This window comes from Struthio camelus, chromosome 2, assembly GCF_040807025.1.
Source record: "Struthio camelus isolate bStrCam1 chromosome 2, bStrCam1.hap1, whole genome shotgun sequence".
Classification (NCBI taxonomy): domain Eukaryota; kingdom Metazoa; phylum Chordata; class Aves; order Struthioniformes; family Struthionidae; genus Struthio; species Struthio camelus.
The window spans coordinates 161,102,843-161,116,555 of NC_090943.1; the positions used below are offsets into that span (position 1 = coordinate 161,102,843).

Below are 13,713 nucleotides of genomic sequence, written 5' to 3' on the forward strand. Positions count from 1 at the left end.
TATGGTTTTTCCTTCAGAGATGCCAGTCTTTGTCTTTCTTTGCTTTTACTGTGGCACCCTTAATACTTCTGTTCTACCGTCATATGCCTGGCACACTCATGTATACCTAGAGTTTCCTGGTCGTTTAAGTAATCTGTTTATCAGTTAGTTAGGTTTATTTCAGCAAGCCTTTGGCATTTGACTTGCTTATTAAGTTTGCATGCCATTATAGGCGATTATTTTTAAGATAGAAGAGTATGGCTGCCTTAGATTTTCCAGAAGTAGTGGTTCCTCTGAGCTTACTGGGGAACTTTCATTTTTTCACCTTTTTAGGTAAGCTCCCTCTCCCCCAGGAGCTTCTTCAGATCTAGTTCAGACTTAAGCAAAGAGGAAACTGCTGTTTGAAATGTCATCCATGGACTTTGAAGTGCGGATTTCTCATGTTTGTGTGCAATGACAAAGTGAGCAAGAAAGCTGCCTCTCTGTGTTTGCCTGCCAAACTATTCAAACTACATAGTTTACAGTCACAGATGCACTTTCTGTTCACTTTTCTAGGGACACAGTGCCCACTGAGTGCAGTCTGATTTTCCTGAAAACTGAAGGAAAGGATCATATTTTGCTTCTCATTCTGAATAGTGTATGAGTTTAAGGTTTCACAGGACAACTCGCTGGAGTTGTTTGGCTGGAGTTGTTCGAGTTTTTTTCTAGGTGGTTTTTGCAGTCAAATTTTATTTATTAATGGATTAAACAGTAATTTGTATGTAGCTTCAGGTGTCTCTCTCTCTCCTTCACTTCTGTTTCTGTAATCCAGCATCCTATTACATTTGCAACAAATCACAGTCTGTCTTCATTATAAGAGCATTCTGGAAGACTGACATCAATCAGCTTTACCCTGTAGTAAAAGGATTAGGTCTTTCTAATATGAATGGTATATTTTAAAAGGCCTGCAGCTTAGTGGGACAAAATGCTGTTAAACATGCAAATGCTGTCAATTTGATGGCATTATAGGAATTTTTAGGCAGTTGCTTAGTGCAGGATACCGTCCTTTTCTTCTCCACTCCCGTTATGTAAGGGAACTAACAATTTGCTGATTTGTTCATCAGATTTGTAGTTTGGTCTTTCACACCTCCAGGAAAATCAGAATGGTTTATATTACCATTATTTTCATTTTATTTTAGATTGACCAAATCCCTGTCTATGTACTTCTCAGAGAAGTATATTTAAAACAGGGCACATATGAAGGACTTGTTAGTAAATTAACTGCAAATTGCTTGGCCTTGGCGGGAGCAAGTAAATTTGCAATTGCAGTCTGGAGCAACATGTTAGAGGCCACCTTCCTTAGATCAACTTGTGTATTGCAACACCCACAAGTAATCAAATTGTAATGTACTTTAATGCAAAGCCTAGGTTGGCTTGGTTGGCAAATTAAACTATCGCTTGCCTCTGGCAAAAGCAGGAAGCCTTTGAACTGTTTGACTGCAGCTGTAAGCTTGCACACCTTATTTTCCCTCTTAAAAATCAAATTAAACTGTAACCTGCAGCCTCTGCGGTATGTTTCAAGGAAAATTAAACTGTTGCTAACCTTTCTAGCAAAGATAACTGTCTCTAGTCAAGCTGGAAAGCCCAGGCCCAAATTCCCCTCTCCAAGTTTAGACAAATTCATCGGAACAAAACTCCAGGAGTAATTAAATACAAAGATATTACCTCTGACTCAGGAAGTCCTTGACCACAAATTGCTGTAGACTGGGAAAGTTTACCAGGAAGGTATTGCTTCCCCTGTTCTTTCACTCTTCCTATAATATTTACTGTGGGCTCCATCTGGGAGACAGGACATTGGACAGCTGTTCTGACTTTAGGTCTAATCCAAAATCAGAGCACTAAGAGGCACGCTGCCCTCACTTGTAGGCATTCGCCGTGGTGGTCTCAGCAACATGTTTTGTGGAAAACATTATTTGGGCTCATTCCCTCCTTTTGACTTGTCCTTGGCCCTTCCTCACCCTGCACCAGCAGCGGGTAGTGCCCCAGCTCCAGTCAGTGCCCCATTTGATTCTTAGACTTATTACCCTTGGACGTGATGTCCCTCAGCTCCTCTGCTTTTCATTTTCTTTGTCCAACTGGCAGGAACACTTGGCATTTGACTTGCCCTCGTAACATTTATGTTTTTCTTGGAGCTCTCAGAGACAGGATTTTTCCCAGCCTGGGTGAGCTGCTGTTATTTCTCTAAAGTCAGCAGTGCAATAGACTCGCTTGGGAGCCAAGACCTCATCTGTCTAGTGGCTCAGTCTTACAAAGACTCAATCCTGCATGCTTAACATTACCCTTTGACTTCAGGGATTAGCGTTTGGCTGATGGCAGGTGAGAAGGCAGAACAGTGCCGCACAAAAGGAAAGAAAGAAATTAAGTTTGCATTGCAACATGTACATACTCAAGGCCAACTAAAGGCAAACTTCACCTTAGAGAAACACGAATGGGGTACAGGACACTTTTGCCACTGGAAGCAGTAAGTAGACAGCATTGTGTCTGTCCTAGAAGTGAAAATGACAACAGAGAGGACTTTTCCTGTAATTTATTTAATATGTATATTATCAATGCTTAATATAGCTCTGAATATAGCAGTTCATGTCTCTGCACTACAGATTTCTCATTTTTAAAAGTTGGCTTAAAACTTCCCAGTCTCTCAGCAGACTTGAAAAAAACTTAGCTAGGGTATATTAGTCATTTTTTTATCAGGAGATGAAAGTGATAGAGATATAAAGTACTACCAGCTTTTAATTAAAATTGAATAAGTCAAAAACAGTTGGCAGTTGCAAAATTCATTATGATGTGTTACCAGAAATAGATACCTCCGTGAGAATGCGGTTTTAGTGCAATAGTGGGCACTAATTAGCTGTACACATCATTGCTGAGATAGACAGATACAAAATATATTACTAATACTCATAACAGATTTCCGTTGTGAGGCTGGGTGGAAAACTAGAGTCTCTAAGGCTCTTAAAATGTAGTATATCTCAAAGCACCAAAGTGTATGTATTCCGTTACTTCAGGCCACATTGGAATTTCAGCAACAGTAATTCAGTGTTTTCTTCGTGTGGTCTTAATTTGCAAGGAAAACCCAATTTTAGAAAAATGTAACCTGACTTAGCTGAAACAGGTATGACCTGGCATTTTTATTTCTTCTTCATGTAGAGTAGTTAGACTTACAAGTTAGATCCTCCAATTGGAATACGTTTCATTTGGTAAATAATCCCTTTGACCTTAAAAAAACCTCTCCTGATAGGAGTCTCTCGGAACAGATCTATAGTCTAGAACTGACCAGTTCAGGGAGTATGTCTGTCCGTTCCTCTGCTGTATTCTCTGCAAAATTTACAGTAATTGAAAAAGCTTTTTTCCTCTCTCCTTCTATAACCTAGAACATCAAGCAATAACCAAAAATCTGTGGGTGGTTTATCTGATTTATGCTAATTTGCTATTGACATGTTAGAGGTATCACTTACAACATGCTAATATTGCATATTTATTGTTAAAAATATTAGCTGGTTATGAAAGGGAAGTGTTTTAAATAATTATTCATTTGTGCTATGCTAACTCCATGAACCCAGGGCGCCACTCTGGTAGACTGTATACAAATTTATTGCAAAATAAGTCCAACCTGAAGCACTTAAAACAAACTTGCAGCAATAGCAAGATTTTAATTCATGAAAATTCATATATCCCACGTAAAAGGAATGGGTCTCCAGTTACCTAATTTCAGCTATCTAAACATTGGGCATCTGAATCACCTCCGCAGCCAGTAAAAGGGAGAAGTAGCCCCAGACTATGATTTATCCCACATAATTTAGAGACCTGAGACATTCGGGGGGAATCAAGCCTCGACACGCCAGTCTCAGCTAATATTTTCAGACTTGGATGCTTCAGTGTAGTCTCCTAAATTCTTACATTTTTGCCTAAGTACAAACATCGAGAAGTGATGAATGAAGTGGTGACTCCTTAGTGAAATCAGAGGGTCCTTAGTGAGGTAGACACTTTTACAAGAGAGGCCACTTACATGCCTAACTTGGAGCGCTTAGATTTAAAAGTAAAATCCCCGGCACAAACTGCACATTTTAAAACGTCACCCAGCTTCCTTGGCATCTAATTATTACTCACATAAAAAATGATCCTCTGTAATCAATCACCTAGCTTAGATCTCATAAGCACTGCTACGTTCTGACTTCATTGCCTGACATGATTCCCTGGAGCACTGGAAGTATATGCCAGGTTCATGAGCTGGAACAAAGTACAGCATACAGAAATGTAAGTTTCCAGGTGTTTTCAAGAAGAGATATTAGAGCTGCAGTATGCCAAAAATTACAGATACATGCATTTAAGGTAAATCTCAGTCTCTTGCTCTTTGTTGGCATTACTCACTGAAAAAAAAAAAAAAATCAATATGCTATTTAAATAAAGCAGCCCATATGGAAGCTTGCACTTACCAGTCTTTGGGATATTCTTTAGCCTTGCTGTCTAAGTGGGACATTTCTGACTTTCAAGCACAAAGTGATCTTGAGGGCAGGACTGCCAAAACTGCAAAAGCTCCACCTCATCCTTTGTTAGATTTTGGGGACTCATCTGCGAGTTACTGGTTTTTGGTGAATTTGAATAAGGAAAACCAAAGGGGCTTTATATGTATGCTGGCCAGCTTGCTTTCTTTTCTTTCTCTCCTTTCTAGTATCGGCTAGTATTAGCCCCCCTTCCATCCCCCAAAAGTGATTGCCTTTTAAAAAACACAGTTTCAAACAGAAACCGTATTACAATATTTTTTGTGATATCTTCAGGGAGTGGTACAGAAATATGTTGTGGCATCTTAATATCACTACGAGATAATGTTTAGTAAATGCTGGATTTTATTTGCTTATTTAAGTATTGGCTATGTATATTACATATTGAATGAAAATTGTTTTGCTTTCCATTACAGTTTGTCTTCAATCAAATAATAATGATAATGAAGGCATTGAACAAATCGATGAAGATATAGCTGTGACTCAGAGTCAGATGAACTTTATTTGTCCCATTACACAGGTATGCGATCACTGCTGCTATAATAGATTGGGAAATAGTTATTTCTTATTCTTCACTAGATTGTTTATTAGAAATCTGCAATACTTGTTAAAAATCAGGCAATATAAATGTAAATCATATTATCAGAGAGAAGCAATGTTGCTTGAAAAAAAATAACCCTGCAATGCAGTTTACCATGCCGGACCTGACCCCACAATTTGGATGGAACAGCATATATAAGTGCCAGTCAGTTTCATATAAAAATCTTGCATGAAGCATGTTCACGGGCATTTAAATCCCATTAAGTCTATTTAAATCCAACCTTATTGATTATAGATGGAAATGAAGAAGCCGGTTCGAAACAAAGTCTGTGGTCATACCTATGAAGAAGACGCCATTCTAAAAATTATCCAGGCTCGAAAGCAGCAAAAGAAAAAAGTCCGGTAAGCTAACAAGAATGTGTGGAAAAGCTATTTGCTTTGCTGCGTACGTGGAATTTTATTCCACTTGTTCTAGGAAATGTATTTGGATTGGCAAGGCTACAGGAAGTAATACTTCAGTGTCTGCCCAAGTCACAGGCTTCCTATTAGTACTGTACGCATGAAGAATCTTTTTCTTTTTTTTTTTTTTTTGAAAACAATGTGTAAGGATATATTCAGGAAGTGTGTGGGGAAGTCTGCACAACAGAATCAAAGGGATTTTACTTAGAAACAGGGAGAAACTTTAGTTTTGTAAATTTAGTTGGTCATTTTGTTCCTACTGCATATTTAGCAAGCCTGAAAGTTAATGAAAAAAACCCATCTCTCTCCTACGTGCAACCTCTTTTGTCATTATATTTCGATACAATTGGAAATGAAAAATATTAAAAACAATTATAATTTTTAAGTAGAGTTTAAGAACGATCAGACAGGATTGTGTAGTTTCAATTACAATGCAGTGAAATAATTCTTACTTTATAGCATGAAAGCAGCCTGCCACTTTCTACCTAGGACATATTTAGTTGATTGAAAACATGTAAAATGTTCAATTATTACACCCGACATTCTCCTCGAAAAGTTTCAAATTTGGGATGGTTTTGATTTTCCCCCCAAAAAATTAAAAAAAAAAGAAGAAAAGGGGCTTAAACATTTCTTAGAGCAAGAACTAGAGGAAGTATTTTTTCATAACTCTTGTTATTAATTTCACATTTGTTTTTTACACCAACTATACACGATCTTCATGTTTTGGATTGATGACTTTTAAGTTTCGAATGAAACTTAAAAGTCACGGACTTTTTAATAAACGTGCAGTTTTCATATGCTCAGGAAGGTCAGTTAGAGACCAGAAACATGATTTCCTCAAAGATTAAGTCACAGTCAGCTTACTTCCTCCATCCGTAGCTCTTGCGTTTTATTAGACTATACACGCTGTGCCACAGAGGTACAAGGGTGGAGCAGGACTTTTTATTCCAAACCTCTTCCTGGCTACAGAAAAGCACTGCTATTAAATCAAGAATCAACTGGGTTGGCTCTCAGTAGCTCTCCGTAGTCTAACCTCTACCTTAGCGTCCAGACAGCTTGAAGAAGATAGAAGCAACTTGCCTATGTTCAGGTTAGGGAGGGTTAGTGTACTGGGTGCACTATAGTGGAAATGACAACAAACCTAGCAACATGGAGGGACAGAAACTTGGCTGGAAAAATGAAATGGAGTTGGGAAATAGGTCAAAAGTTGGAAAGAAGAAAATGAGAGTACTGTAGAAGATGGACAAGCTAGGGAGCAGGTGCATAACAGCCTAAAACCATTACACAAAATACCTTTTGGAATCAGGAACTGAATTTAGGATGCCCATATCTAAATTTTTCTCTGTGTTGTTAAATCCATTGGGAAGATGTCATGACAGTAGATGTTGTTGTGGTGGATCAAAAGTTTCAACACTGCTGATAAACTTGTAGGATCAGGTTACTGAATTTTATTTCACCTTTTAAGAAATTAAAGAAATGACTTAGTGAAAACATAGAGTAAAAAGTCACGAAAAATGTATAAAATCCATCTTCAGAAGCTACAGTATACTCAGACTGAAGTTATTTGTGCAGTCGGAATCCTTGCAGTTCTTTATTTTGAGCTTTTAGCTTGTAGCCTTACCATTTTACAGCTGTTTATTCCAGTATGGCCGAAAAGCAGAGGCACAGCAATAACTGGGCTTCTCTGTAGCTAAATTAAGGAGGACTGCTTGGTTTTCTCTGCAAAATCTCACTGACCTGCTGTGATTTTAACTTTTCTCATGACAATGCAGTCAGTCTTTGAAAAACTATCGTCTGTTGTGGTGAGGAGTGGATGCAATAAGTTCCTCAATTTGAGGATGCTTTTCTGGTTGTGTTGCTACTTGATTGCATTCCTGCCAGCATTATTCAAGTGAAAGCAGGTAGCTTGAAAGAGCGGAATCCCGGTGAGGGGAAATTCCCCCTCTAACCTTACCCAGGAATCACTGCCCTTGCTCATGGAAGAGTTAGAGAAGTGGCTCTTTCCTCATACAAGGTTTCCTTTATACAGCTCTTGAAGCCACTAGATCTCTGTGGTGCGCGTGGCAGTCTTCTGGCTGAATATCCACTCTTCAGCTGACATAAGCACAGCCACTGGTTCTTGCACGGATAGACTTACTAATAGACTCCTTGAGGCAATTCTTGCTTATCTCAGTTTGGCCACTATTTTCCGCTGCCTAGAAGGCCATACGAATACTTTATGCTTACAGAAGAAGTTATACAGGAGGCTTTCTGAGCACTTGTTATTCATTAATCTTGTAAGTAATTATTGTCCTAATCCTGTGTTATTGTTCTAATAAGGTGATAGATGGAAAAATTGAGGCACAGAGCAATTAAGTGATTTACCATGACAAACACAACAAGCTGCGGGCAAATCTGGAATAAAAGCTATGGGTACCGCCTGTAAATTTAGTAGCTCAGACAAAAGTTACTCCTAACAGGGAAAAAAATCCAGAAAAATTGTGATTTCTGACTATGGGTACCAACCGTGCATGTTTGGGCCTCTGCCTAAGGAAAATGACCTCTGGTCCCCGAATATCTTTCACCCTACAAGTAATCTGTCTTTATCTGACTCTGTTAAGTAGTTGTAAGCCATTTCGTATTTGATCTTCATTTAAAGGCTGCTAATTTGACCCCGTCTCTCCTTTCAGCCCTTTCTCAGTTCATAAGAGAGCTGGCCAGTTTTCACTCCAACTAGATCTTCCACTGATTCACCAATCAGCCTTTGCAGGTCTCATTCTGTTTTATCTATTTCTCTATAAATCAGTTTCCCTATTTATCTATACTATATTTATCCACTGCCGATTAATAAAGTAAGAAGTAGTCGCTTGCAGTTTATAGAGCACTTCAGAGAGAGAGAGCAACGTAGAAAGCAACATAGAAAGATTGCCACACAACGTCAGCATTGCTGCTGCAGGCAGCCTGCGTACAGAAAGCAAGACAATAATCTACAGGCAAAAGGCTCCATTTCTCACTGTAAGCTGTTGAGCCCCACCTGTTTATCTAAACAGATTTATTTTTCCCCACAGAGAGCTGGTGGAGAGGAAAAGAGGTAACGAGGAAGTGATAGAGAGTGAATCTCAGATAAATACAATAAAACAGCAGATGTTATGTAAAAGCCTGTATCTGACAAATACAATTCTTCTGATTTACTGGAGTCTCTTTTTTCTTTTTAACAGCTGCCCTAAAATTGGCTGTAGCCATGCTGATGTAAAAAGATCAGATCTTCTGCCAGATGAAGCACTTAAAAGAGCGATTGACAGTCAGAATAAACAAAGCTGGTCAACACTGTAGAAGTCAGCTGGATACGCTGTTGCCACAAAGAAAATTTGTTATTAGAGGTCTTGTGAGATAAGCTGCTGATTGTAAGCAGGTTGTGTAACTGATTGTTATTTAAAGTGTTTTCATTTATAGGCAAAGTTGAAGGTCTCAGCTGTAACTGAAAGCATTTTTAAACTGCCAAATATGAAGAATTCCAGTTTAACTTGTTTTTTTTTCCCTTCCTGAAACTCTAAAAGCTTGCATTTGACAAATAAAATGCGTTTTGCAGCATTTAACCTTCCTTGTCAGTGTGCTAATCTTTTCAGCATTTTGGAGATGCAAATTCTGCCAGCATTCAACAGTGAGTGCTTTGCTCAGGATTGCAAATACTTCTGTTGCTCCCTGTAACTGCTGGGTGTACTCAGAATAGGGCACCCTGACCAGGATTTTCACAAGTCATATACCCTGCTTGGGAGTGTTTCCGTGTTTTAAAACCAGCCTCAAGAAACTTTAACAGAGCTTGATCTGCAGTAAGTTCTAAGCACTTGTGTTTGGACATACAAAATTACCCCTCACCTTTAAGGATCTTGGCCTCGTTCTTATATTTAATGAATATTCTACCAAAAACTTATGCTCGGCTTTGGAGATGCAGAGCTTTTATTTCAGGCTTTTTGGGTTTGGAATTCCCAGGGAGGTTTACCTTAATCTTGTATGTTAGGATATGACCCTTATTTACAAATGTATTCAGTGAACTAATTTGTAGACAATACAAACCATATGCCTTGAATTGAGAGGCAGTTAATCACAAATTATATAAACTTCAGCTATCCATGCATTTGGGCTCAGATCCAAAGAAGAACTTAAACTTTGTGACCCTCAGCACTTATCACCTAAATTGATCTGAAGACATCTAGCAGATAAGGCATATGAATCAGAAACAGCCATAGGTAAAAGAATCTGCCTTGATGATAAGGTGGCAATCATCTCTTGGCATACGTGAGAAGAGAAAGAATAGGTTTCTCTGGGTTTTGGGATCCCTAGAGGGTTAGATGGTATTTTCCTAGGTCATTTTTTCTGAAATTACAAACTGACAGTTAGTATAAAATGTAGCTTAGGTGCCCAAATGCTAAGCTTCTCACTCTGGCATACTATTTGCTAACAGCTTTCCTTTATTAGACTGTTATAACCCCAATTGCACTTGGAGTGCAAACTACTTCAAACTGAAACTGTTATTTTGTAACTGAAGAATATTAATCTGTAAATTGATTTCATAGCAGAAAATATGAACTGAATTATTATTTTTTGCATTGAGCTTTTGTATTCAAAACGCTTAATAGGAGTTAACTGGATGATGTTTATAACGTGGCCTAACCTAAAGGTCCATCTTTTAAAACTCAACAGTGATCAAGAGTGCTTCTGCCTGTGGAAGCCTAGAAGCCCAATCTGACATATTTGAAAAAGACGGCAGGGGTATTAAGCAGTATATATTTGTTTGTATGTTTATGTGTGAAAATCAGGCCCCTTTTAAGACATCTGAGATCTCAAACTGGTAACTTTTCAGAAGATGATTCACTGATTTTCAGGGACGTAAGGCAGTTCAATACCAAATGGAAGAACTTCTTTAGGTATAATATTTGCCTAAAAACAATGGAGAATGTCCTAAACTGCTCTTAGGTTTTTCTTTCAAACACGTGGTTAATTTTACTCCAGCACCATTTGCAAGCAGAACACTCAGAAACAGAAACTGGTATGAAACCCTGGTTAAACAATCTTTGCAGTTTGTGAGATGCGCAGGTGTGCATTGATGTTGCTCTCATGGATCTAATTTCAGCCTTAGTGGTAATCAGGCTCCCAAGTTTTCCGATGCAAAGATGTATACAGTTCCCTTTGGGCACAGTGTTACACCTCAAATGTAATTCATGTAGGTGTCTTGAATGTGCCTCTGAATAACACATAAACATAATAAATGCAAAATTATGTCTAGATTAATTTGTAGCCACAGACTGGTGGCAGCAGGGTTTGGTTTGCTGTGTGTGGTGTTTGTACCAACATAGCCTTAGATAGCTACGTTCCTGATACCCTCATTACCCTCCTGTTCCCATGGGTAATGCTATAAGTGAGATTGCTGACTTAAGTTACATTTCTTTGCCATATGTTAAAGAGAGAGGGCTTGACCCGTAGCAGTGTTGATGGCCCTAGTGGAAGCTACAGACACTCAGTCTGCCTCTGCACTAACTAATCCACAGGTAATATGTGAGCTGGCCTGGTTAAGGTGATGCAGTTGGGAGAAATACCAAACAAATCTGAAGCAACACTTTAAAAGAGAAGAAAACCAACAGTCAAGCACTCATTTATTTCTTCTGTAAGTAAGCCTTTCTGTAAGTGGAAAAGCATTTTTGAGTGTCTGCATTCCTGCCTCACAACAAATGATTTTGTTTTCTTCCTTTGCTAGCCTTTGCTAACCATCAGTGAATCTGGAAACTTGAACAGCAGCTGCAGAACGCAACCTATACATTCTGAAATCCTTTCAGTCTTCAGCTGAAAGAAGTGGACTGATCTTTGGCAGCAAATATCTGCCTTGCTTTAACAACAATTACATTTGAGGTGAAGATGTGTTTGAATTTAAATAGAGGTAGGTTTCTTTTATCATCAGAGATACCTCTTTTCAAGTATGGCTAGGGCCATATTATCCAGAAAAAGACAAATATTTGAGGCACTTATATCAGGACTGCTGACTACAGTATTTAAATAAGTCCCATCCCAATCAGTGATGCATAGATTTTCAACTGCTAGAGAAAATTGCCTGTATTTATTGAAATCCATGAAGTTCCACTCCCCAAAATGTTTGGCCTTTCTCGTTCTAATTTACATCCTAACATCCAAGGAACTCCAGGCAGGACCAGTGAATTTCTTTCTCTGGACCTGGAATTTGAGCCATCCTGCTGATTTTTCATGGCTGGTTCTCTCTTATTGTTGGTGCTCACAAGTAATTTTCCAACTGAAATTGAAATACTACGGGCTTGATCATTAGCTTGAATTGCACCTGGCACTTCACTGGGTAGAAAAACACAACTGCCTTGGCAATTGAGGAAGGCTGCTGTGCCCGTCAGCTGACTTTTTGATGGAAGTTATAAAATGCTACTGATTCTTTGGGGTGGCTGTTTGTATTTGTTGGCAGCTCTTTGCTCTTTCACTTGCAAAGGTTAGGTCTTGTTAAGCAATAGTGTCCTCCTTATGCAGATGTGGTCTCTGTTGCGCACAACTCTGCTCCAGACAGAAGTAGCTTGAAAGAGTTAAAGAATGAAAATGAAGTGTCTGATGATGAATAAGCTGATCCCTATGATTCACAGAAGTGGAAACTCAACAGCAGTTAAAGCTTCAAATCTTAATCTGTTTTGGCTATAAGATATCATATGTAAACACGCTATGTTAACAGTTCACAGAGTAATGTGTGTCTCATTATTTGACGTCAGAAAATTTTGCAATAATATTTAAGGAAAGAAACTCATAGGTTGGGTTTTAGTGTTTTTGTTTTTGTTTTTGTTTTTCCATAAGGTGTGCTTTACAAATACAGAAAACCTAGATGTGGTTAACAGGGGTCTCGCACTGAAACATGCTGAGGATTGGTCTCTCCCAGAGAAGTTCCATGTAACATTTCAAGCGATTAAAGAAATGTCTGATCAAACATTAAAATAAATAAAAAGCAAAAGAGACCTATATGCAAAGACTTTCAGTGGTACCCTGAGGCATGAGCCATTAACACAGTTCTCTCGCTTGAACAGATTATCCCAGTTAAACAGAATTCTCCATTTTAAAACTAGAAACGCTCTCTGAAGTTTTCAATTCAGTGGGAGCAGGAAGTATAAAGATAAAGAAAAACACAATCAGGCAGGCACCTCATGGAAGATTTAGCACACTTGTGCTAAAAGGAGCACACAGTCCTCTGAATCAAGGATATATTCATCATTACCGCTCCTGAGCAGCGATCTTATTCATTCTGGAAGAGTCAAAAAGACTGGGCTAAGTCAGTGTTCCCTTGAGAAATACCCGGAGCAAAAGCAGGGGCTGCAGGAAGTGATACCGATGACTCAGCAGCCAAGGCCAACACACTGCCTTATTTTAGACAATGTCCTACTGGATATACTCATGTTTCCTCATGAGTGGCTGATGACAAAGGTCTTACCTGTGGTCACAAGTACCTCATGACGTTTTTCTCAAGAATAGCTCTAGTCTTGTGGCCAAAATTAACTTAGAATTCACTGTGCAACTTGATTTAACTTCTACCACAGTTTCAAGTGAGTGTTAATCTCCATCCAGCCTAAAAAATCTCCATGTAAAAACCTCTCTCCTGAGGTTCTGTGTGGCCCATTAACTGGAAATTTCAATAATAGGTAGTGCTCTGTTACACAGTAAGGGTGCACCTAGTAAGGGTGCTTCTTGGAGTGGAAAATGTTAGAATATCCTAAGGACCAGTCTTCCTTTCTCCTTGTTACAAGAAAAGATTATTCTGCAAAGGGATCAGTCATCGAAGGTTTTTTTAAAATATATATATATTTAACATCCTAACTGCAAATAAATCTTGCATTTAATTTATATATATATATATATATATATACACACACACACACACACACACACACACACACACACACACACACCTATATAATCATTCATATATAACAATTTATTATCTGGTCATAAAATACTGTTAATATATATTATTTCAAAGACATGAACATGGTCACAGCAGTGCTCAGAGAAAAATCATATGCACAGATGCTACCAGATTCTGTGTTGTCAGCAAGTAATTATAAGAAGTAAAAATATTACACTGATTGTTAATCAGGTATAATTCTAGGATGAATGGAAATCATATAGTAAATACCCATGCAAGTGCTTAACTTTGTGAGGCACGAGT

At 38.5% G+C, this 13,713-nt stretch overlaps 1 protein-coding gene and 1 long non-coding RNA gene across 8 annotated transcripts in view; one reads left to right on the top strand and one right to left on the bottom strand.

Annotated features, from left to right (window-relative positions):
* Positions 1 to 9,091, top strand: part of NSMCE2 (NSE2 (MMS21) homolog, SMC5-SMC6 complex SUMO ligase) — a 129,282-nt gene extending 120,191 nt beyond the window's left edge. For all 5 annotated transcript variants that reach the window (XM_068933269.1, XM_068933268.1, XM_068933267.1 and 2 more), the window contains 3 exons: positions 4,934 to 5,037; positions 5,353 to 5,459; positions 8,714 to 9,091. In XM_068933269.1, the coding sequence (XP_068789370.1) occupies positions 4,934 to 5,037; positions 5,353 to 5,459; positions 8,714 to 8,828 (326 nt within the window). In that variant the 3' untranslated portion in view covers positions 8,829 to 9,091. The remainder of the gene's footprint in view (positions 1 to 4,933; positions 5,038 to 5,352; positions 5,460 to 8,713) is intronic.
* Positions 1 to 13,713, bottom strand: part of LOC138066089 (uncharacterized) — a 28,451-nt gene that overhangs the window by 8,563 nt on the left and 6,175 nt on the right. For 2 of the 3 annotated variants that reach the window (XR_011139325.1, XR_011139323.1), the window contains one exon: positions 6,810 to 6,973. The exons of the other annotated variant lie outside the window; for it this stretch is intronic. This is a non-coding gene — a long non-coding RNA (uncharacterized lncRNA). The remainder of the gene's footprint in view (positions 1 to 6,809; positions 6,974 to 13,713) is intronic. 3 annotated transcript variants of the gene reach the window in all.